The 26426-nt window shown below is 37.4% G+C and overlaps 1 protein-coding gene across 3 annotated transcripts in view; it reads right to left on the reverse strand.

Annotated features, from left to right (window-relative positions):
* Nucleotides 1–26426, reverse strand: part of RyR (Ryanodine receptor) — a 1703288-nt gene that overhangs the window by 1508525 nt on the left and 168337 nt on the right. For all 3 annotated transcript variants that reach the window (XM_090399345.1, XM_090399347.1, XM_090399344.1), the window contains exons 6-8: nt 26192–26304; nt 14971–15076; nt 6193–6286 (exon numbers count right to left, since the gene is read on the reverse strand). In XM_090399345.1, coding sequence (XP_090255471.1) covers nt 6193–6286; nt 14971–15076; nt 26192–26304 — 313 coding nt within the window. The remainder of the gene's footprint in view (nt 1–6192; nt 6287–14970; nt 15077–26191; nt 26305–26426) is intronic.

Here is a 26426-nt window from a genome sequence, read left to right on the forward strand (position 1 = left end):
AGTAAATTGCAGCATATGGGAATGGACATAGGGTTGGTGAGATGGATAGGAGGGTGGTTGACGGAGAGATATCAGAGAGTGGTTTACTCAGGAGTAGAGTCCACAAGACGGCCTGTGACTAGTGGTGTACCACAAGGATCTGTTCTTGGACCACTGCTGTTTAATTTGTTCATAAATGATATAGGAAAGGATCTGAGAGGAACAGTTCATTTGTTTGCGGATGATGCGAAGTTGGGTAGGGCAATAGTGAATGCAGATGACGTCAAAATTTTGCAGGATGATTTGGATAGATTGGAGGTCTGGGCTAGGGAGAATGGATGTCAATTTAATGTGGCAAAATGTAAGGTTATGCATTTTGGGGTGAAAAGATGGGAGGCAGTTTACTGCATTGGTGGAACCGTGCTCCAGGAAATTGATGAGGCACGAGATTTAGGAGTGTTGGTGGATAAGGAATTGAAATTTAGGGGACACATTGCAAAAGTGGCCAAATCAGCTCATCAAATCACTTGGTTGCTGAAGAATACGTTGACAAGCAGAGACAAGCAGGTTATTGTTCCTCTGTATCGAGCCTTGATAAGACCTCATCTCGACTACTGTGCTCAGATTTGGTCACCTAGGTTTCTTCTTGATGGGAAGGAGGTGGAGAGGATCCAGAGGCGAGTGACCAAGATGATAGCAGGTCTGTGGAATGAACCGTATGAGAACAGGTTGAGGATTTGTGGGTTGCAAAAATTGGTTGATAGGCGGAGGAGGGGAGATATGATTGAGACATTCAAATTACTGAAGGGTTTCTATAAAATTAATTCAGAAGATATTTTTGAGAACAGGGCTGGTTGTGGGAGGACTAGGGGACATCCATGGAAACTGGGCAAAAGTGTGGTTAGTAAAGGTGTTAGAGCTGGGTTCTTTACTTTTAGAGTAGTGAATGAGTGGAATGCGCTCCCTGAGTCTATGGTGGATGCTGTGACAGTGAATGAGTTTAAGGCGAGGTATGATAGATACTGTATGAATGTCAAATAGTTGTGATGAAAATGATTTGGGGCCTCCCTCGATGAGTCTAATGACTCCCTGGAGTTGCCCGTAATAATAATAATAATAATAATAATTATACATATCTGTAAGGATATGTGCTTTGCATAATGGGATATTAAAGTAAGTGATAGGAAGTTATCAGCTTCTATATACGAGTTGCCCAGTCTTGAAAATACTTCAGGTGCAAACTTTGTTTGCTTACAGTTGGATAAAGGATTAAACCAAGAATATAATTTCTTGGCATCTTTAATTTATCATATAACCAAGTGCAAAGACTTCTGCAGTGTAACCCAGTTACTAAAGCAAGACCTCCACTAACAAACCCTTGCTGATATCTTGAAAGATTTCCATGCTCATCAATTTAGGTTTTGTATTCTGTCTCTAACGAGCCTGTCTAACATCTTTACGAGTTGCCCAGTCTTGAAAATACTTCAGGTGCAAATTTTGTTTGCTTACAGTTGGATAAAGGATTAAACCAAGAATATAATTTCTTGGCATCTTTAATTTATCATATAACCAAGTGCAAAGACTTCTGCAGTGTAACCCAGTTACTAAAGCAAAACCTCCACTAACAAACCCATGCTGATATCTTGAAAGATTTCCATGCTCATCAATTTAGGTTTTGTATTCTGTCTCTAACGAGCCTGTCTAAAATCTTTACTACTATTCCTGATATATATATACACACACTGATCTGCATTTGGACACCACTGAGCTGGATTCTTCCTTGTGCAATGGTACCATTTCTCCTTCTTTTCATTTTTTTGGGACTGTTCCTATTTCCCCCCTCTTGTTGAACAACCAATTCAAGGGCACCCTTGAATAGGTTGTTCCCTTACTGTTGCAAATTCGTGCAATTGGTTGCAAACATACTATTGGTTCTAACTTACTATTCTAACTGATCATTAGTTACAAATTCCCTGGTTATACATTGTGATATCCTATCCAGTCCCACAGCATTATTAATATCAAGGTTACTGAAAACTTTAAACACCCCTCCCAGTCTTGAAGTTAGTCTTCTGTCATCCTTCCTATTGTTATTCACCACTAATCACTATGCCCCTCACATGAAATATATTAACAAAATATTCATTGAACATTTCCATTATATTTTAGCAGATGTGACTTATGTTTCATTTCCAGCAACTAGAGTCAGTCTTCCATATTCATTCTTTCTTCTAACAGCGACATCTGTAGAATTCACTAGACTTTCGCTCTACTACTTCAGACAAGCTCCTTTTGCATGCCAATTCCTCCTTCTTCACTATGCTCGTCACCTTCCTAGCCTGTGCCTTATACACATACTGGCCATTGAATTAGAAACTTCTTTTTAATATCATGTTGGACTTCCTTTATCAACTGCCAATACTGGTCTTCTATATTCCCTGTGCATAGCTCAGTGAGATATGGGTCGGAAACAGCCTTCATTAAATGCTTTGGTCAATTGCTGCACACAGGAAGTTCTGTTTGTCTGTACAAGCTTTCTCAGATGAGCGATCTTGTTACTGACAGACTATCTTAGAACCACAGTTACTCCTCATAGACAAGCAGTTGTGTTATTTTTCCACTAATTAAGTATCCAGAATATCTCGCCTTTGAAGTAGAAAAAGCCATCAAAGGCTTGAAATGTGTAAAGGCAGCAGGAGTAGATGATATTCGACCAGAAATGCTGAAGTATGGTGGTATAAAAGTCTTACAGTGGCTGCACTGCATAGTTCAGAAAGCCTGGACAGGAGGGACGAATTCCCGATGATTGGAGTAGAGCTCTCATAGTACCCATATATAAAAAGGGAAATAAAACTGAGTGTGAGAATTACAGAGGTATTTCCCTTCTGAGTGTTCCTGGCAAGATCTATGCGAGTATACTTGAGAAATGGTTGAGAAGAATTGTGGAAGAAAAGCTTGGTGAAGAACAAGCTGGATTCAGGCCAAATAGAGGCTGTCAGGATCAGATCTTCACTTTACGACAAATATTCGAGAAAGCATGGGAATATAACAAAGATCTGTATTTAAGTTTTGTTGATTTGGAAAAGGCATATGACAAGGTGCCAAGAGAGAAGCTATTCAATACGCTGCAGTTATATAGTGTCAATGGGGCATTATATCAAGCAATACTTAGTCTTTATTTGAGTTGTGAGTCAGCAGTTAGAATTGAAGGAAGTATAGGAAGATGGTTTAATGTTAAATCTGGTGTGAGACAAGGATGTACATTATCCCCTCTGTTATTCATTATTATGGATCACATTATGAAGGAAAGTGGTATTAAACCTGATATCAGAATTGGAGATGTTAATGTCAGCTCTTTGCTTTATGCGGATGATGTTATACTTCTAAATAAATCTGCTACAAGTCTGCAAGATTCTCTGACTAAATTGAATAACTGTTGTAATAGATATGGTATGAAGGTCAGCAATAAAAAGACAAAGACAATGAAAATAGGCAAAATCATTGAAAATGTCAACTGTGTTGTGAATGGAGAACCTGTGGAACAAGTAAAACATTTCAGCTACTTAGGTACGATTTTTACTGAAGATGGTAAATTAAATATAAAAATAGACAACAGAATCAACAAAGCTGGTATGGTGGGAAGTCAATTGAATAAATTCATATGGAATAAGAGAGAAATTAGTCAAAACACTAAATTAGCTGTATACAAGACAGTGTTCAAACCAGTTTTAACTTATGGATCTGAGAGCTGGGTCAGAAGTAAAACACTTGACCAAAGACTAGAGACCGCAGATATGAGAGTCCTGAGAAAGATTAGAGGCTTGAACAGATGGCATCAATGGCAATATCATATTAAAAATGAGGATATTAGGAAAGAACTTGACATTGTCAGCATCCAGGAATGCATTAGCAGAGCTAATCTCAGGTGGTCACTTAAATAGAATGGGAGAGGAAAGATTAGCAAAACAAGTGTTCTCTGCCAGGTTGGCAGGAAAACGACCCAGAGGAAGACCAAGACATAGGTGGATTGATACGGTACAAAGTGCCTTAGACGATAGAAATATAAGATCTGATAATTTTGGAGTCTTGACAAGCAATTTTCCTCCAAAACAGACTGATTTGGAGGAAAACTGTAGATAGGAAGTTAGTAATGATGTAAATTTTTCATGTAGTACTGTCATATCCTGTACACCCCTTGAGGGTACATGGCAGGAATTTGATGATGATGATGGATATCTCGCCTTTTGAGAAAACAGTCAGCTGTGCTGTTTTCAAAATCATAGATCAAGCTGAATGGACAGCCACAATAAACCCTTTATTGAACTCCGAAAGATCCTTTGGTTTTCCCATTGTGAATAACACTACTAATGATTACTGACCAGTAGCATTCTTATGTAGTGACTAGAACACATGGTGATGCATATGACCAAGTATTTTGCGTTTACGTACATCTGCATAAAGGTTTCTAATTCAGTGGCCGGTATGTGTACTGCTCATGCTGTTCAGGCATACCTTGTTTATACACTTCCATAACATCCTTATCAGAAACTGCTGTTCTCTGTACACTTGAACTGATCAAAAACCAATGCACATCACCAATCTGTTTCCTTTATGTTGGAAGTTTTTCCAACATAAAGGAAATAGATTTGGTGCCAAGAAATTATATTCTTGGTTTAGTCCTTTATTGAAGTGTAAGCAAAAGAAGTTTTTTGCACCTGAAGTTACTTCAGTTACCCTTCCCATAATGCATAGTATTATACATGTCCGTAAGGATATATGATTTGCATTATGGGATAATAAGGCAAGTGATGTGAAGTCATTAGCTTCTATATACGAGTTGTCCTGAAGTAATTTTCCTGAAATTACTTCAGGCATGAACTTTGTTTGCTTACACTTGGATAAAGGATTAAACCAAAAATATAATTTCTTGGCATCTTTAATTTATACTGTTTCCTTTATCATAACCTCCTGCTCTGTAATTCCACACATCTGTTTTGTTACCTGCAGCTCACCCATAGCTCAATGAGTTAACATGCTGGTACATTTCATGCACATTTACCTTTGCATCCCCTAGCATATACCAATAATCAACAATATATCCTACTGGTTTTTATCTCAAAAAACAGGTATCTTCACATGCACTGCCTCCCTGAACCCTATCCTGCTAGTGAACTTCTCTTGCTGATTAAAATACCACCATAAAAGGTTGGTCGATTGGTAGAGCCTCTGCTACTAATGGCTCACGCAAAAAAAATAAAAAATAAAAAAAATAAACAACTTTGGGCGCGGTTAGTAGTTGGAAGGGGATCAATCGTTTGAAGCTGTTGGCACACTCTCCCTCGATGAGTCTTTGGACTCCTTGGAGGTGTCACATAATAATAATAATAATAAAAATACACTATTCCTTAATGTAAGAGATAGTACATTTTCCTGTATACACTGGAATTGTATCCTCTGGTATCACCAGAGGATACAATTCCAAACTCTAAATAACTGGTAACAATTTTTCCATTATAGAGAAATAGTGGATATTAAAGATTCAACATTATTTCAAAGTAGAATATATATAGAAACTTCAAAAGTTTTGAAATTTTGACTAGAGAGCTTGTGAGAATACAATCCTCAGCACTGGATCTTTAATATAAACTATTTCTATATAATTGACATTGCTGAAATGAAGTTATTATTATTCATGACACCTCCAAGGAGTCCGAAGACGCATCATGGGAGGACACCTACTGTACAACTTTTCATCTCCACCACTACACCGATCACTATCAATCATCTACATCAGCACCATCTATTGCCCACCACCACCACCACAGCTAGTATTGTTTGTCTGTAAATTGCATGTGTTCTGAAGGGCCAATTTGTCTGTATGCAGGATGAAAAACCCGAGTTTCCAGGAGAAAAAACCCTGCTATCTCCATATGAGATTGGCTAACTCACCTTTCAATTGAAAAAGTCCATATAAAGATTCCTCCCCCCGTCATGACGAGAATCGAACTTAGGCCTTTTCCAATTGAATTGAAGTTGTATGGCCATATAGTTTCATTTCATTTCATCACAAAAAAAAGTATGGCTCTTTCTTTGTTCTTTCTTTTAACAAAGAAAGAGCCATGCTGTTTAAAATTTTTTTAAAGCTACCTAAATAGAAAGAGAAAAAAATCATCTTGCCCTAAAAGATTGTACTGCACATAACATATTTCTTACTTTTGTCCTGGTACATCAGCCCAGTTGGGAGGAATAGTAAGACATTCATCACCTCCATGGTAAAACCTCAAAACTTCACCACCAAAAACGTAACCTAAAAGGAAAAAAAAAATTTTTTTAAATAATAATAATAATAATGTTGTGATAAAATAGTGACCTATTTTATTAACAACAATTGACAGAAAAAAATTAAAAGAAATTAACTAAAGAAACTATTTAGTATAACATACTAAATGTTATACTAAATATACTAAATAGTAAATACAAGTAGTCCCCACAAGTTTACTATGGTGAGAATTATACACATTGTACACTCTGTTTAATGTAATTTAAAAAATTAATGATGAAAAAATTGATGATGATTGATGATGATGAAATAGCAACTGGAAGTAAAGAAAATGAATTTAGATAGTATGTGTGAGAAGTCATTATTGTCAAGGGTCTGTTCAATGATACGATATTTTCCATTTGTGTTGGCACTATCCCACAGAGTGTTGTGCCAATTAAAGTCACTCATAAGAAATACGGGCTCAGGTAGTTGCAGCATATAGGTTATCAAGATCGATTTCATTTAACTCAGCACCCAGTGGTAAATAAACTGATTTTGTATAAGTCTCTGATCAGACCACACTTGGACTATTGTTCTCAGATTTGGTCCCCAGGATTTGAAGGGGATAAATTAACTGTGGAAAAGGTACAAAGGTGGATAACAAAGATGGTTTCAGGACTGTACAAGGATAGTTATGAGGATCGGCTGAGGGAATGTGGACTGCAGAGTTTGGTGGATAGAAGAAGGAGAGGTGATATGATTGAGACTTTTAAACTGTTGAGAGGTGGTTACAGGGTTGACACTGGGGAGTTCTTTCGCTTGGCTGAACAGCGGGAAGGAGTGATAACAAGAGGCCATCCCTGGAAGTTACAAAAGGAAACTGTGAGCAAAAGGGTGAGGAGGGTTTCTTTGCGTGGAGGGTAGTTGAACCGTGGAACGCATTGCCTGATGGAGTGGTGAGAGAGAGAACGGTCAATGAGTTTAAGGAGTGGTATGATAGACTTTGTGTTTCTTAGGGGGGATCTCCCCTCGATGAGTCTTGACTGACTTTATGTTCTTAGGAAGGACCTCCCACGATGAGTCTTTTGACTCCATGGAGGCCTGAATAATAATAATAATAATAATAATAATAATAATACTGAAATCAGAAATCCCATGGATAGGCAAACTGCTATTGCTTCCAGAACAGTATTAAGCTGTTGGACATGATGGAAAGAGCTATGACTGCTCACTAGGATAGCTACTTCCATGAACAGGATCACCTCCAATTCTGTCCTTGCATACAATAGTGAAATTCCTTAAGGTAAGGTCCTCATTGGGTCTTAAATATGTTTCCTGCAGACAGAAACAGAATGGTTTGTGTTTCTGCAGCAAAATCTTGATATAATTGATATTCTGAAGAAACCCATAATAATTGGACAGCTAGTATCCATCTCTTCTTCTGGTAAAATATTCAATACATCATATGATGTGTCAGAGTAGTTGGCAAGTTTAATTTACTTTCAGTGGATACCAAAGTATCCATTTTTTCTGTAGTGATATCCTTGCCATAATTTTTTTGACAAGTGGTTCTCATCAAAAGGCACCATTTTGAAGTTGTTTCTGGAGTGAGACCATATGTCATGCAGTTGATGCATTCAACATAGAAAGACTTGTGATCATAAAGTTCAGGTATGGTGAAATTATCAGATGGTGGAATGAACACATGTTACATGCTTGAGATGCAGTTGACATTTTCTTAGCTGCCACCTTCTCAACATAAGAGGATCCCAGAACAGGTGCAGTGGTGGTTAACTTCCTTTTTTCAGTATGATATGATATATTTTGTGGTGCTTTAATTTTTTTTGTATTTATTTTTCATCTTTCCACTTCTGATATGCATGGGAGTAAGTGGAGTAAGTGGATGATCTCCCTGATAGTTGACACATTTGGCTTTCTTTGCAGAGAAAGATTTGTTATCAAGCTCTTTACTACCACATTGGGAACATGGTAGAGCCATGACAGGCAGTTGGTATGTCCATATTTCTAACAATTAAAGCATCTTAGTGAATTAGGAATGTACAGTTAAGCAGGACATGAAAATGAGGCTGAAGAGCTGCAATCAATTGATAACATTCAAATATTTTAGAAACTCCTATTCAACATCAGCAGCAGGGGATGATAATTTGGCAATATGGATAGAATGAAATGCCAGCATGTATAATAACAGATTGTTTGGCTGAAGTGGCTAGGCCTTTGAAATTTGTATAACATGAGTCTCAGCACATGAAAGGTACCACAAGAATGGAAAGAATGTATAATAGTTTTTATTGTGGAAAGGTATGCAGAAACCAATGCGCCTAACTACTGACCCATCACTGTCTCCGGAGTGGTAGTGAAGATGGAGTCAGCAAACTCATTGTAGGAGGTTCATTCAACTGACAACATATTTATCACAGAGAATCTTAAAATCCTTAACACTCCTTGCATCAACAACACATTCTGGTAATGAGTTCCATTCACTGACAATTCTCCATGTAAAAAATCTATCCCTCACACCACTTTCTTCACCACACTTTCACATAACTTCCAGGGATGACCTCCGGTTCTTCTCCTCTCACCTTCTACTCTTTTTATAATCCTCTCTGAATTATTCTGATAAAATCCTATCAGTAACTCACTAATCCTCTGCTCACACCCTCCTTATACAGTTTCCAGTAATGGTGTCTTGTTCTAACCCCTTCTTCCATTCTATGAAAAATCTCTTCCATGTCAACCTAATAACATTAACTTAAATTTCTCTATCATATCACCTCTCTTCCTCCTATCCACCAAACTCTGTAATCCACATCTGTTCAAACTCTCTCCATAGGCAGAATGCCTCCTGAAAATGTCAGGAGACATTCCAAAGTCTCCTGACATTGTCTCAGTCACTTGCCTCTGGACCCTCTCCAATGTCTCCACAACCCAATTTTGTATTTTGCTAAGGCATTTGATAGGATACCACAAGAAAGACTGTTGCATTAACTGGAGAATATGGATTTCAAATATAAACTCTTGGAAATACTTGATGGATGGTCAATAGACTGGTATCAAAAAGCAGAATACCATGGGTGTGAAACTGACAGATTTAAGGTCACCAGTGGTGTACTCCAGGGATCAATCCTTTATTGTTGTTCAATCAATACATTAATGATATTAGGAAGAATCTAACACATGTTCAATTGCTTGCTGATGATGCAAAAATAGGCAGGCCAAGCAGGGATGGTACTAATATCCAGCAGTTACAGAATGATTTGAATATGCTGGAATTTGGGCAATGATAATGGCTGTCAGTTCATTGTTAGTAATGTAACACATTATGCACCTTGTCGTGATGAGATTTCCAACAGCATATTATGTTAGTAGGGTTATGCTATAAGAAATGGATGAGACTATAGATCTTGGTGTTATCATGAACAGGAATTTGAAGTTCAAGGATTACATTCAAAAATTGCAAATGCAGCCTCAGAGGATAATTGCGATACTGAAACAAACCTTGACATGTAAGGATAAGGAAGTCATTTTGCTTCTGTACAAGGGTCAAAAGTTGTATAACTGGAAGGAAGCCTCCATGTAGCCTTTTTTAAGGAATGCTGAGAACCGACTGGCTTCTGACCTAATAGCCAATCCTCATCTTCTCATGGTGCACCCTGTTAGGTATTATTAACATCTAAACTCCATGGAGTCAGAGACTCATTGTGGCAGGTACACACAATGCTCATCCAACGGTGCTTTAAACTGATTCAATGTGTCTACATTCACAACACATTCGGGAAATGCATTCTACTCACCAACCACTCTCCATGCAAAGAACTTTCTCCCCACTCCTCTGCTCACACCCTCCTTATACAGTTTCCATGTCAACCTAATAACAACCCCTGACAAGCTTATATGTCTCAATCATATTTTCCCTCTTCCTCCTATTCATGAGACTTTGCAACTTACCTGCCCATTCAAGCAATCTATTCAAGTCCTCTTGTAATGCCATAACATTCACATGACTCTGCATTGCTCTCTCCAGTTTTGCATCATCTACAAAAAGCTGCATATCACTAGTTAAACCCATCCCAATATCGTTAACATATAAAATAAACAACAATTGTCCCCAAGAGGTTACACCACTAGAAGGTCACTAGTGGTGTAACCTCTGCGGTACACCACTAGTGACCTTCCTCTTTTGGGATACTGTGCCCACATACACAACTTTCTGATTAGCAATCTGCTTGCTTACTTATTTACTTAATTATGTGACAAGTGCATCAAATACAGGAAACACATGTTTCATCAAAATAGTGATATATTTTGATTTTGCAAAAGCCTCTGATAGATTCCCACAATCCAAGCTAAAAATAAAAATTGAAATAGATGAGGTTGGATTAATGCACTAGACTGAAGATTGGCTGTCTGATAGGTGGTGTCATTAAGTTATATATGAGCAGCAGTATACTGGAAGAGGGAAGTCACTGGTGGTGTGCCAAGGATCTGTTTTAAGGCTGTTGCCATTTAATCTGTTTAATTATATTGAGAAAAGTTTGAATGGTAATATGCAGTTTTTTTCAGATAATGCAAAGTTGGAAACTATGAGGAGTAGAACATATGCCTTTGCAAGAGGACTTGAATAGACTTACATGAATAGGTTACTGATTAGGGTTATCAGTTCAATCTTGCAAAGCATAATGTTGCATAGTGGGAAGCAAAGATGGGATGCAGCATATACAGCTGGTGAGAATATCTTAGAGAAATTGGAGGGGATATAAGATCTGATGGTGATGGTGAATAAGGACCTAAAATTTAGGGATACATTGTTAAAATAGTGAAGAGAACATAATGGATAATGTGCACAGATTTGGTCACCTAGTTTTCAAAAGGATAAAGAAGTACTGGAAAAGGTCGAGATAATTTAGTAAGGTTGTTTCTGGTCTCTGGATTGTTGAGTATGAAGAAAGTTTAGGATATGTAGTTTGCAGAGTCAAGTTTTGTTAGGAGGAGGAGGGGGGGGGATATGATTGAGACAAGAATTATTATCATATTAATGTGGATGAGGTTTTTTATAGAATAGGCAGGGAATCAGGGGGCAGGACAAGAAGCCATCTCTGGAAGCTGTATGAAAATGATGTGAGGATGGCAGTAAGGATTAGGTTTTCTTCATGGAGAGAGAGAGAGAGCATGGTATATGGTTGAAAGTCATTGACTGAGAGTGTGGTGAGTGAAGAGAACTATGTTGGAGGCTTAATGAAGTGAAACAGCACTGAGAAAGGATTAGTATTCTTTTAATGCTGTCTCAGTGCTGGTCCTCTCCATTAAGTTTCCAACATGAGTTCCTAACAGCACCACTTAAGCTTAATATACAGAGTGAGGAGACAGCGAATGCATTTAAGGAACAGTATAATGAGCTATGTGTGAATGATGGCAGAACCTTTCAGAATAAGTGTTTTGATTCCAGGGAGGTCTGATGATAATAATAATGAAAGAATAATTTAGTATGATGATAAGATCACTCATGACCATTTGATAAAACCTCTTTGCAATTTTTTTTTTTTATTTTGATTTTTTGATTCTCTGACTCCATGGAGGTCAGATGTTAATAATAATTATAATAATGCATTTGACAGAAATACGGTTAAAAGATATTACAACAACATTAAAAATAAAAAAATACCAACACAGATTTCAGAACAAATTAAGACTATATACAGATAGCAGTTATATAATAAAAACAGAACAAGGACAGATTAACCAAAGGAATTAGTCAAGGTGACTCATTAAGTCCTATCTTATTTAACTTAGTGATGAATGAAATAACGAAAGCAGTGAACAAACTGGAAAAGTGTGGAATACAAATTAAAAATGAAAAATTAAGAATAATCAGATATGCTAATGATATAATTTTACTAGAAAAATGAAAAAGACATTCAATAATGCAGCAGATAAGAAAAAATTTAAGATAGCCAAAAAGCTAAAATCATGACAATTGTTAGATAACTCATAACATGCAAATTAAAAAATAACTGGAAAATAATTGAACAAGTCAGTAGGAATAGAAGAACTAAATAAAAACAACATTGCAGAAAAGGGAGAAAAAGGCAATAAAAGCTAGTGGAATATCTGAATGTCTCAACAGTCTTGTCTAGAAGAATAAGAACATAAGTAAAGAGACAAAAATGAGAATCTATACAAGAGTGCCCAACAGGTACTAGCATATACAGCAGAAATGCATGCATAAACTGAAAAATTAGACAACTGAATGAAACCTCTGAGAGGAAAACATTAAAAATAATTCATGGTGTAAAAACATTAAACAAAATTATGAATGTGCAAATCAGAGACATAAAATGCAGCCAATAAATGATTGGATACAGAAACAAAAGAGCTGAAAAATCATATAGAAACAATAGCACATGGACAAAGAAAGTAAAGAACGGGACGCTAAAGGAAAAGAGAAGGATAGGACTGAGGCAATAATGGTGAGATCTGCAAAACCTATCCTCTCATCTTGTAGTACTGCTGCTATTCAAAGCAGCAACTAAACATAATAGCAGAAGAAAAATAGGAAAAAATTTGTTACATGTCCTTTCATTGTTATCGGTAAATGTAATTCTTTCTGATACGTAGTTGCATTCTTCTTGTGTATTTAACTATACTGCTCATGTAGTATTATTACTACTCCAGCTTTGTCCCTTTCTTCTTTATTTATTCTGCTGTATACTATTATATAGTTCTGTATTTTATTATTATTATTATTATTATTCATGCTTTTGGAGTCAAGAGACTCATCGTGGCAGGTCCTTCCTAGGAAACACAAAGTCTATGATACCACTCCTTGAACTCATTGACCGTTCTTGTTCTCACCACTCTAGTAGGCAATGCATTCCACGGTTCAACCACCCTCCATGCAAAGAAACCAGTCCTCACCCTCTTGCTTACAGCTTTGTTTCATACTTTCCAGGGATGCCCCTTTGTCATCGCTCCTTCCCACTGTTTCACCAAGCGAAAGAACTCCCCAGTGTCCACCCTGTAACTTCCTCTCAACAGTTTAAAAGTCTCTATCATATCACCTCTCCTTCTTCTATCCACCAAACTCTGCAGTCCACATTCCTTCAGCCAATCCTCATAATTAACATTGTACAAGTCAAGAAACCATCTTTGTTATCTGCCTCTGTACCCTGTCGAGAGTAAATTTATCCCTTTCGAATCCTGGGGGCCAAATCTAAGAACAATAGTCTAAGTTTAGTCTGATCAGAGTCTTATACAATGGAATGATAACTCTTTTATCTCTGCAGGTCAGCATCCTTCATAGTATTGCAGCAATCCTCTGGGTTACCTTCACCACCTTTACAATATGCTCCCTGAATTTCAGTTTTCTAGCAATCATCACTCCCAGATCTCTTGTCTCCCCTATTTCCTCCAGTACAGCTCCTCCAATTGAGTATGCAGCCTCCCATTGATGTATCCCAAACTTCTAGACTTTACATTTTGCTGCATTAAACTGATACCCCCATTCATTTGCACATCTGTCCAATTTATTCAAATCCTCTTGAAGGGCTGCCACATCTGCACTATTACTAATACCCCTGCCCAGCTTCACATCATCTGCAAACAACTGACTATCCCCTTGCAATCCACTGATAATGTCATTGATATAATACAAGTGGAACCCCACTTGTAACCTTCTGCTTCCTTGATATTTCCCCACCATACACAACTCTCTGATGCTGGCCTGGTTGGCCGAGTGGTTAGCGTATCCGCTCTCCAACCAAAAAGCTACGGGTTCAAATCCCGCCGTGGGCATGGATGTTTGTGATTGTCTATGAAAGCACTAGTGGTGGTAGTTGGTGGTAGATGGCATTGGTGTTAGATGATGAAGGTTGGTGGAGTAGTGAGACGAAGAATTGTAGAGTTGATGCCCTCCCTCGATAAGCCTTTGGACTCCCTGGAGGTGTGATATAATAATAATAATAATAATAATAATAATATACCTATCAGACAGCCAATCCTGAATCCAGTTGACTAACCTGACGTCTAAACCCAGGTGCTGCAACTTAAATATCAACTTATCATGTGGCACCCTGTCAAATGCCTTTGCAAAATCCTAAAAAAATGGTAGTGTATGTCTTTCCCTCATCAACTGCTCTTGTCACTTTATTATAAAAGACTTAAGCAAGTGTGCCCATTAACAAATCCATGTTGATTCTCACAGATAACATTACCCTCATCTGCCCAATGCTGTATATAGTCCCTCACTAATTTCTCCAAGATCTTAACAACTACTGATGACACACAAACTGGCCTATAATTAGACACTTCCAGTCAGCTACCAGCCTTATGTAATGGTACTATCTTACTTTCCTTCCATTCCTTGGGTACCTTTCCCGCAGCCAGACTTTCACTGAAAAGCCAGGTTAAAGGCACTGTCAGTTCCTTAGCACATTCTCTCAAAACTCATGGTGAAATACCATCAAGTCCCACTGCTTTACTGACATCCAGAGTACTCAGTATTTGGAATACACTCTCCTATTGCACCTCTAAACCTCAAACCTGCCCTACCCCTCTAGTATACATTTTATACATCTATTTTATACATTTATTTTCCTTTCTTCTTAGTTTCAGATAATTCTGCTGCTTAAATATTTTAATAATTTAAACTATGAAATTAAAACATACAGATGTTTATTTTTTTAAAAAAAAATAACTTAGAAACTTTCACTTACCAACTGATTTTGCTCTACTTGAACCAGTGCCAAAAGGGGCTACTGACCAATGAGTAAGGTGAAAACTAGCATTTACAATGGTCTCTTCACCTTCTCGGGCTGTGTGCTGCACACAACAACAATAAAAAAAGTTTTAAATAAATATCTTTTTCTTAAGGAAGTTCACTTTGAAATATAGCATAATTATTGTTATTATTATAACAAACTATCATGGAGTCAAAAGACTCCATGCAGGTGGATTAAAAATGTAATGAGTCCAAAGACTCATGCATTGAGTGCTACAATGAGTCAAAAAAAAGCAGGAGGTGCATCTTAAATGCTACAATACTTGCTATATAATATTAAATTCAGTTAAACTTCTCACACTCACAGCACCACCACAACTCTTTGACAATGCATTCCAATCATCCACCACTATATGTGTAAGAAAATTAACTCTACAAGGATCCTAATTCACAGGCCCTAATGCTATATTTTGGGACTGTCTGTCATCCTTTTTCTTCTTTCCACTCTTCAAAATATTCTTCCAATAGCTATCTGGTAGACTACTCTCAATAACTTGTATGTCTTAATTATATCACTTTTCCTATTTACAAGGTTTGCATTAAACTGATGGATTTAACAATCCATCAGTTTAATCTTATAATTTACATCTAACAGCCTTGATATTTATTACTTAGATATCTTTCTTTTCTTTTTTTCTTTTCTTTTCTTTTTAAATTATGGTAAAGTCCCAAGGACCTCTGCATAAGTAGAAGCAAACAGGAATGGATATGAAGCTGATAGCATGGATTGAGATAACTGACTGGCAGATAACAGAGAGTAGTATATAGTGAAGTAGAATCTAGGAGAATGAGGGTGACTAGTAGAACATCTCAAGGCTCTGAACTAAGGCCACTACTGGTCAGTTTCTATAATAATGATATTGGGAATGATCTGAAAGAGTGGAGAGAATATTCAGTAGGTTGTTGACTGAATCAGTCTGAAAACCAGGGAAAGTTAATAATGGTGGTGTAGAAATTATAGAAACAATTTAGAAATCTTTGCTGGCTTTCTTCAATAATGACAGTATCAGGAATGTATCTTTCCATTCACATCCTCATATTGGTAGAAGGCATGCTGTCCCATAGTGGTGATTTTAACTGCACTTTAAGTAGTGATGTTCCATATCTGGGAACCATATGTAAATATTGTCTGACAGCTGGTTTTCTACAGATTAATTTTGGCATTTATGGTGATGAGTCTGGATTTCCATGTTGGTTACACGTTTATGGAACTGAAGAGTTTTGTGCTTTCTTTCACTATGCTAATCAGAGTATCAAAGTACTAAGGTACTGAAAATCTATTACCTCTTAGAGAATATGGTTGTTCATCTAAATGTTTCTATGTGCTGCGTGGTTCCCAAACTGTGTGCTGCTGTGCACAGTTTGGGAACTTTTTTCAAATAGCCATTAAGTTTTTAGGACACATACTCAGAGAAAGAGTTCAGGAATGGGTGGATACTGGTTGGCCAAGTGGTTAGCATATCCGTTCTACAGCCAAAACACTGTGGGTTCGAATCCCACCATGGGCATGGATGCTTGTGATTGTCTGTGGAACTAGTGATGGTGGTGGGTGGGAGATGGCATTGGTGTATTTGAGGTTATTTGTAGTTGGTAGATTGAATGGTGGAGACAGAAAGTTATAGAATGGGCACCCTCCCTCGATGAGTCTTGAACTCCCTGGAGGTGTCATGTAATAATAATACTCTATAGGAGACAGCATGGTTTTAGGAAGGGAAGGTCATGCACTAGCAATTTGGACCTAATTGCTTAATAAATGGAATTGTTAGATATTTCTTTTGGCCTAGGGACACTGTAAAAAAATTACTGAGATACTAACCATGAACCAAGAAGGTTTGGTTAACTTTGGTCTAATCTATTTTTTAAGACTTTAATCTTATTGCTGATGACTTCCTACTCAATCAATGCTGCAATTTTACACAGATTACACTTGTGAGCCAAAACATTATGGCCACTGAGCCTGTTTCTGGCCAACCACCCTGCACAGTTGGCAAGAAACAGGCTCAGTGGCCATAATGTTTTGGCTCCATACCAAGATATTATGGGTCCTCTCATCATCACTGACACACCATGACTACTAATTCTTAACTGAGTATTGTTCTAGACCAATTATTGATTGCTCTATACAGTGACAATATGGTTCAATGAATCTGGACTCTTCCAGCCAGACAATGCACCACGTCACAATGTTCTCATTGTGCAAGCATGGTTTGAAGAGCATATCCAAGCATTCTGTTTGTTTCCACTGTCGCCTAATTCTGCAGATTCAAATCCTATCAAGCATTTGTTGGATCATGAGCAACACAGTATCTGCTGGTCAATGCCAGTGTCTCACTTCATCTCTGACCTTCAGAACATTATTCCCTCTAGTAGGTTCAAAATACTTCCATGGTCTACTGCAATCAATGCCAAGATGAGTGCGATTGATTATATCAATGAAAGGGAACTCACCATTATACCAGATAGGTGGTCATGATGTTTTGTTTGACAATTTTGACAATTTTGATTGCTTAGTTTGACAATTAGTCAAACTAAGCAGTTATTGACCTGTCAAATCTTCAACAGTTATTCCATAGCTATTTTCTGTAAATGTGAAAATACAGTCGAGTAATGATAAAAAGATGTGGTGTCCAAGAGTCTCCCTAAAGAACTCCAGTGGTAATAGGAATGCTCTCAGTCATCTCTCCATTGACTTTTACTCTTCTATAGTAATTCAGATATGGTTCTGCTATTCCTTTAATTATTTACAATCCATAATAACTGAGAATTTTGAACATCTTTCATCTGTTGACTGAATCAGTCTTTTGAGAAATACATGAAGTTTAAGATTAAAAGGTTTTTCCCCCTCTTGCTCCTTCATTCAGCCTTGCAAGACAGTGGACATGTGCAACAGTGTTTCTGTTTTTGAAGAAACCTTGATTTGTGAATAGAAAATGCTTTATACCTATGGTTCATTTCAGTTTAGAATTCTGTTATAGATTTTTAGTGCAGGTGCATCCTCAATAATTTTTTGAGTTCTTAGATTGCTTTTTTGTACTGATTATTATTATTATTATTTATTATTATCCTATAATCCCATGGAGTCAAAGCCTCATCTGTGAGGTCCCTTTGTCATACACAGCTCATTATACAGTGACTTAAACACTTTCAAATTCTCTGCAGACATCATGCTCTCAAGCAGTGCATCCCAATCATTCACAACTCTATTATGCAAAAAACCTGCTTCTCATTCCCTTGATTACTCCCTCCTTATACAGCTTCCAGGGATGACCTCTTGTTCTCCTCCATCTCCCACTATTTCATGAAAAAAAAAACTCTTCAATGTTATCCTATAACAACCACTTACCAACTTGTGCATCTCTATCATATCACACCTCTTCCATCTATCCATTACACTATATAAATTGCATTTTCTCAACTTCTCTTCATATTCAACATTCCAGAGATCACAAACTACTACCTGGCAATTGCCTGTGGACCATTTCCAACATCAGTTCATCCTTTTGAAAACCAGGTAACCAAATCTGTGCACAGAAGTCCATGTGTGGCCTAATCAAGGCCTTATACAATGGACCAGAATCTCCTTACCTCTATAAGTCAATGTCTGCTGCATCACTGCCAGAATTCATTGTGTTGTCCTCACAATTTTGTCAATATGTCCTCTAAATTTTAGATCCTTATCCACCATCACCCCAAGATCTATTTCCTCCAATTGAACAATATACCCCTACAAGATTATAATAAATTTAGTTTAATCCTTTATCCAAGTGTGAGCAAACAAAGTTTGTGCCTGAAAGTATCTTCAGGACTGGGGTAAGGTGGTACAACACCAGAAAAACTCATTGCAAAGGTGGAGCAAGATACCAACACTCCTGTCTCAGTATCTCCTATAATGCAAAACACATCTCCTTGCGGATATGTCTAATGTTATGCATTAAGGGAAGGGCCACTACCCAGACTAGTTTCGACCTTTATTGAGGTCTCTTCAGTGGGAGCTAGGCCCAAGTTGAGATACCAGTTGAGAATATAGAGTATAATATAGAGTAAAATAGAGTACAATAGCTTGCTCCACCTTTGCAACGAGTTGCCTTGGTGTTGTACCACCTTACCCCAGACCTGAAGATACTTTCAGGCGCAAACTTTGTTTGCTCACACTTGGATAAAGGATTAAACTAATTTATTATACTCTAACCAAGTGAAAAATAAACTTTCAACCCCTACAAGAGTAAAATCTACAACCCATCTTTGTTTTTCAAATTTTAAAACTTGCATTTTGCAACATGGAACTAGCATCCCCATCCTCATAGCCAACCACTCAGTCTATTCAAGTCTTATTGCGAGGCCACATCAGCTCTACTCCTCATGGTTCTTCCAAACTTAACATCATCTGCAAACAGCTGAATATTCCAATTCAAATCTTCCTCAATATCATTAACTGAGGCACACCACTAGTGGCTTTCCACTTTCAGGATGCCAGCCTGCTTGGCAAAGTGGTTAGCATATCCACCCTCCAACCAAAAGGCTCTGGGTTCGAATCCTGCCGTGGGCATGGATGTTTGTGATTGTCTGTGAAAATATTACTGGTTGTTGTGGGCAGCAGATGGTGCTGTTGCAGATGATGATGGTGGTTGTGATTTGCTGTAGTTGGTGAATTGAGAGTGGTGGAGATGGAGAGCTGTAGAGTAAGTGCCCTCCCTTGATGAGTCTTTGGACTCCCTGGAGGTGTTGCGTAATAATAATAATAGTAATAATAATATTGTCCCCCATACACAACTTGCTGATACCTATCAGACAGCCAATCTCCAATCCAATTTACTAGTCTAATATCCAAACCCATCCACTCCAATTTAACTATCAACTTATCATATGGTAATCTATCAAAAGCCTTTGCAAAACCTAAATGCTACTATGTATCCATCTCCTTTGTCCAATGAAGTCGTCAACGTATTGTAATAAGTAAGTAGGTCACTAGTAGATTACTACTTACTACTAATAGTAAGTAGATTATTGTAATGCCTCTTTGTACTGGGTTTGTATGATAGGAAGAGTCAGGTCTTTCTAAGGATATTTATTGGATATTCTTATTAAAATTTAAAAGCACTGAGATGAAGTTGTATGTGTGCACTTGCCATTCTGTAGTCGGAGTTTAGTTCTACACTATGCATTTTTGAAACTTAAAAGGTTTAAAATTGACTCAAGGGGCTCATGAGAATACAACCTTCAGCATTAGAGTTGCCTAAGTATTGCACCATTTAAAAGACGAACTCTGTTTGGAAACCTATATGTTCACCTTTTATTAGTGCTTTTGAAAATGAGGATTTTTCTCCTATAATAGGTCCCTGATAAGAAAACAACTGTAAAGTCAGTAAAACCTTGATCAAAATCAATAATAAAAGGCAAACATAACAGCTGCAGGACAATGATTCATGTTTTTCAAAAGCAGTGCAATACTAGGCAACAACTCTTGGGTAAAATTTGGAACCTTAAAAGTTTCAAATTCAATTATTTGACCTTGAAATAAAAATTAATTTTTAATAACCTTTATTTCTCTAATTTATGATGCCAAATTGAAGTCTTTAGGCTCTTTCTTCAACTATGAAATTTAACTTTAATGAACATAAATTCATTACCCTAACATCTGGCACCTTCCTGCAGTGCACACAACATATTCTTCAGTTGCAAAATGGAATGGAATGATTTCCTTTCATCCTAACAGATGGTAAGGTTAGCTATGCTACCATACTAGGGAAGTGACTGTGAGCAAGGTGGTTTCCCATTGCCTTCCTTGCCATGCTATGTCCTATGGCTGTATCCTGTGTGTTCATGGGTCCGGTTTGCCTGTTTGTGAGATGAAAAACCCCAGAATAAACTGGGTGAAAAGCCCTACTGTCCATGCCCAAGACCGGCTAACATGACTATGGCTGAGGAAGATCCTTAAGCTCCTAACGTCTCCAAAAGGAATCGAACCTAGGACACTCCTTCCCCAGGCATATGCTTGCGAAGCACATAGCCACTAGGCTAACCATGCAGAGTTGCAAAATAAAAATGGATTTCTAATAGCATTTATTTCTACAATTTATTTTGCTAAAATGAAAACAAGGGCTTTATGCTGGGGCTTCTCAAATGGACCAACAACAATGGCATTTCAAACCAACAACAATGGCAGGGTGGAAGTGGCTGTCCTGCCAAATATTAGCTGAAGAGTGTGAAAACTGTAGAAAAATTAGTACAAAATGAATTTATATTAAAACTGCACCAAGTTTAATAATAATCAGTGCAATTTTAATATGAATAAGTTTTCATACAGGTTATTTCAAATTTTTCACATGCTGAGTACAGCTAAGCTGTAGTAATTATTGATATTAATAATAGAAGTAGCACCTCCCTATCTTGATGAAAGTCACTGCCTTAAAGCTGATATCGACAAAACTGCCAATATAGATATTTTCTAATTCAGTAAAAATTCCAACTGTTCTTCAACACTATGGAAACTCTTTCAAAAAGTGGAAAATTTCTTTTAGAATTCCTGAATTTGTGTCATTTGAGATACCATCATACCACCACCTGAAATTTGAAGGTAGTAGTGTTATGGTATGGTCCTGTTTTTCCTGGTTTGCCTTCAGACTTCTTTTTTGTGGCATAATGAACATTGCATGCCAAAAAAGGTATTCTGGACAATGCAACGCATCCTACTTTGTAATATTTCTATGGAACTGACCACTGTCTTTTTCAGCAAGACAATGCACTGTGTCATAAGGCTGCTGCTGTAACTGCATGGTTTGCAGACATGAATGTCACTACACTTGGCTGGCCTCCACAAAGTGCTGATCTCAACCTTGTTGAATATCTGCAGGATGAACTGGAGCATCAAGTGAGGTCAAGGGATGTCTGCCTCACAACAGTCCAGGACCTCCTTACATGCCTACAGGAAGAATATCCAAAATTCCCATTAATCTATCATATTCTTGTGGAAAGTATACCCCAAATGATTGCCTGGAGTCATCACAGCAAAAGGAGATCCTACATCTTAATGAGATCCCAGCAGAGTATAATTCCATCCTCAATGCAGTCTGATGACATAATGAATTTATGTCATCATTTAATATTTTAAATGTCCCAGAAGAGTTCATATACTATGAATATTAATGAGAATAAAAATTTCAAAATTTAAGGGGTTTTAGTCCTACTCTGGACTGAAATTGAGGTTGTTTTGACCTGGGGGGGGGTTTGTTTAGACCAAGTGTCATTTATATGGTAGATCTTTTTAACATTAATTGTTCATATAAATGAAATAAAATGAATTGCATCTTTTTTTTTTAAATCTTTATAACATGTTTCACTCGAATCATGTATCATAATTATTATTATTATGGGTATCTCCATGGAGTCAGTAGACTCATCAAGGGAGACCCAAACTATCAAAACAATATTTATCATACCTCTTCTTGAATTAATTTACAGACGAAGAACTCACAATGGTCTGGCAATGCATTCCACTCATTCACCACCCTCCAGGAGAAAAATCTAGTTCTCACAACCTTGTTAACCACACTTTTACTTAATTTCCAGGAATGATCACTTGTTCTTCCATCACTATCACACAGCTGAAATATTTCCCCTGCATCAATCTTATAAAAACCTTTTAGTAATTTAAATGTTTACATCATATCTCATCTTCTCTGCTTATCAACCAACCTCTGCAATCCACAAGCTCTCAATCTATCAATGTAGGGAGCATTTTTTACATCACTCACCAACTTAGTAACTCTAATCTGAACCCTCTCCACAACCTCCTCATCTCCAAGGAATCCAGGTGACCAGACTTGAGCACAGTAATACAAATGTGGAAGTATCAAAGCCTTATAAAGAGGAATAATAATCTCTTTATCTCTGGATGTTAGTGTGCTCTTCAATAACCAAGTAATCCTATGTGCAATCTTGGACACCTTAGCAATGTGTCCTCTGAACTTAATCTCCCTATCCACCAACACCCCCAAGTCCCTAGCCTCATCAATCTCTTGGAGTACCGTTCCATCAATGTAGTACACAGCTGGTAATCTCTTAATCCCAAAATGCATAACTTGACACTTTTCCATATTGAACTGACATCCATTACCTTTTGCCCATGGTGCCTGCTTATTTAAATCATCCTGCAAACTCTCAACGCCAGCTTGATTTTTTATTGTGCTACCCAACTTTGCATTATCAGCAAACAAATGGATATCTCCCTTCAAGCCATTTCCAATATCATTTATGTACAAATTAAGCAATAATGGCCCAAGCACAGAGCCCTGAGGCATACCACTGGTCACCTGCCTCATTGTGGTTTTACCACGAGTTGCCTTGGTCTTGCACTACCTGTGGGATCGGCTAGTCTTGCATAAATTGCAGGCGCAAACTTGACATTTTGTCTGTTTGCTTACTTGGAAAAAATGGAGTAAAACCAGGTTTAAAATTGCTTGGTATCTTTAACATAACTATACCCAAGTTAAAAATACTTTCTACAACTGATATAAATGCTACTAATTTCAGTAGTCCCATGCCGATTTTTATCCACTCTATTCTTCAATTTATCCTGCGAAATAGGATCGACAAATATACATTCACTGCATAAGTTTCTCTCTCTTACACTCAACCTTTTCAATTTTAGTTTCCCTGCCCAATTACTTCGACTTGTTCAGAAAACAGTAACTTCTTCAATTGCTTATGACATATCATGTTATTGTGTTGGCTGTTAAATGGGTAGCAACCCCTTGCTGGTAATCTATCAAAAGCCCTTTCATTTACAATTGAATATAAATGTGTAAACATACCTTTTTTATTATTTTACTCTTTTATTTTTTATTATTTAATTAATTTTTATATGAAAGTGTAATTTTAATTTTAATTTATTTTCTTTTTATTAATTTGTAATTTTTATCTGAAAATGTCACTCCACCAACTGATAGATGACTGGCCCAGCAGGGATTAGTGACCCTTTGCTTAATTCAATTGAGAAGTCCTGCTTTAGGCTCTTTCTTCAATTATGAAGAAATGACTGTGGAAGAATGATATTGTGGGATAAAAATGGGAATAGAGTGACTGATGCAGAGGACATAGTGGAATTGTTCAATGAACACTTTATTGGAGTATTTCATCCTGGAGGAGTCAGTTTTAATGCTAGAGGGATAGGGCTGGTTTGAGGTTTAGAGGTACAGGAGGAGAGTGTACTCTGGATGTCAGTAAAGCTTTGGGACTGGATGGTATTTCATCACAAGTTTTGAGAGAATGTGCTAGGGAACTGACAGTGCTTTTGACCTGGAAAGTCTTTTCAATGAAAGTCTGGCTGCGGGAAAGGTGCCCAGGGAATGGAAGGAAAGTAAGATAGTGCCATTGCATAAGGGTGGTAACAGACTGGAAGTGTCTAATTATAGGCCAGTCTGTGTGTCATCAGTAGTTGTTAAGATCTTGGAGAAAGTAGTGAGGGACTGTATACAGCATTGGGCAGATGAGGGTAACGTTATCTGTGAGAGTCAACATGGATTTGCGAACGGGCGCTCTTGTTTTATCAATATGCTAGCCTTTTATAATAAAGTTACAAGAACATTAGATGAGGGAAAGGCATATACTGCAATTTTCTTAGACTTAGCGAAGGCATTCGACAGGGTGCCACATGATAAGCTGATATTTAAGTTGCAGCACATGGATCTGAATGTCAGATTGGTCATGTGGATTCAGGATTGGCTGTCTGATAGGTATCAGAGAGTTATGTATGGTGGAGCAGTATCAAGGAGGGAGAGGGTTACAAGCAGGGTCCCACATGGCTCAGTACTAGGACCTATATTGTTTAACCTTTATATCAATGACATTGCCAGTGGATTGCAAGGGGATATTCAGTTGTTTGCGGATGATGTGAAGCTGGGAAGGATTATTAGTAATAGTGCAGATGTGGTAGCTCTGCAAGAGGATTTGAATAAGCTAGATAGATGGGCAAATGAATGGGGATGTCAGTTTAATACAGCAAAATGTAAGGTCTTGAGGTTTGGGAAACATCGATGGGACACTACATACTCTATGGGAGGAGTTATACTGAAGGAAGTAGGGGAGACAAGCGATCTGGGGTTGATGATTGATAGAAACCTGAAATTTAGGGGACATATTGCAAAGGTGGTGAAGGTAACACAGATGATTGCTACAATTATGAGAAGGACACTGACCTGCAGAGATAAAAGGGTTATCATTCCGTTGTATAAATCTCTGATCAGAACACACTTAGACTATTATTTTCAGATTTGGTCCCCAGGATTTGAAGGGGATAAATTAACTGTGGAAAGGATACAAAGACAGATGACAAAGATGATTTCAGGACTGTACAAGGATAGTTATGAGGATCGGCTGAGGGAATGTGGACTGCAGAGTTTGGTGGATAGAAGAAGGAGAGGTGATATGATTGAGACTTTTAAACTGTTGAGAGGTGGTTACAGAGTTGACACTGGGGAGTTCTTACGCTAGGTTGAACAGCAGGAAGGAGTGATGAGAAGAGGCCATCCCTGGAAGTTACGAAAGGAAACTGTGAGCGAGAGGGTGAGGAGTGGTTTCTTTGCATGGAGGGTGGTTGAACCATGGAATGCATTGCCTGATGGAATGGTGAGAGCGAGAACGGTCAATGACTTTAAGGAGTGGTATGATAGACTTTGTGTTTCTTAAGGGGGACCTCCCCTCGATGAGTCTTGACAGACTTTATGTCTTAGGAAGGACCTCCCTTGATGAGTCTTTTGGACTCCATGGAGGCCTGAATAATATTAATAATAATAATTTTTTTTTTTATATATGAAATTTAATTTTAATTAACAAGACATGAAATCATTAGTCTTACAAGTGCTTTCCTGCAGTGCACTCAGCATTAGTCAAAGTTAATGACTTCAAATTTTGAACAAAAAAAAATCAAATTCCCCAACATGATTAGATAAAGCATAGATTATTTCATTCCTAAAAGACTATGTTACTTTGAGTCATTTACTAATAAACAGTAAACTAATACTAATAAATAGTAAACAGTAAAAAGTAAGGTAACACGTGTTACCTTACTTTTCGGAAACCCCTAGAAAATTAAAATAAACATTTAGAAAATAAAATTAAAATATTTTATTTTCTAAAAATATCAAAGTTTCAAAACTCACCAAATAACGTTCCGTTGCCACACTGACAAGAATAAGGTCATCTCCAACTCGCACTTTTTCACCCTCAGACCTTTGCTTGGAAGCAGGATGTATGGTCCACCAACAGGCTTCTCCTTCATAATAAAGAATATAATAATTATTTAGCTATAGCTGTTTCAATAATACCAAAATTTTAATATAAACAAGTTTTCAAATGTCTTTTACAGATCTGTAGAACTAAATACAGATTTAGATC

The sequence above is a fragment of the Typopeltis vanoorti genome, chromosome 10 (assembly GCF_054136105.1).
Source record: "Typopeltis vanoorti isolate ZY-2024b chromosome 10, IOZ_Tvanoo_1.0, whole genome shotgun sequence".
NCBI lineage: Eukaryota > Metazoa > Arthropoda > Arachnida > Uropygi > Thelyphonidae > Typopeltis > Typopeltis vanoorti.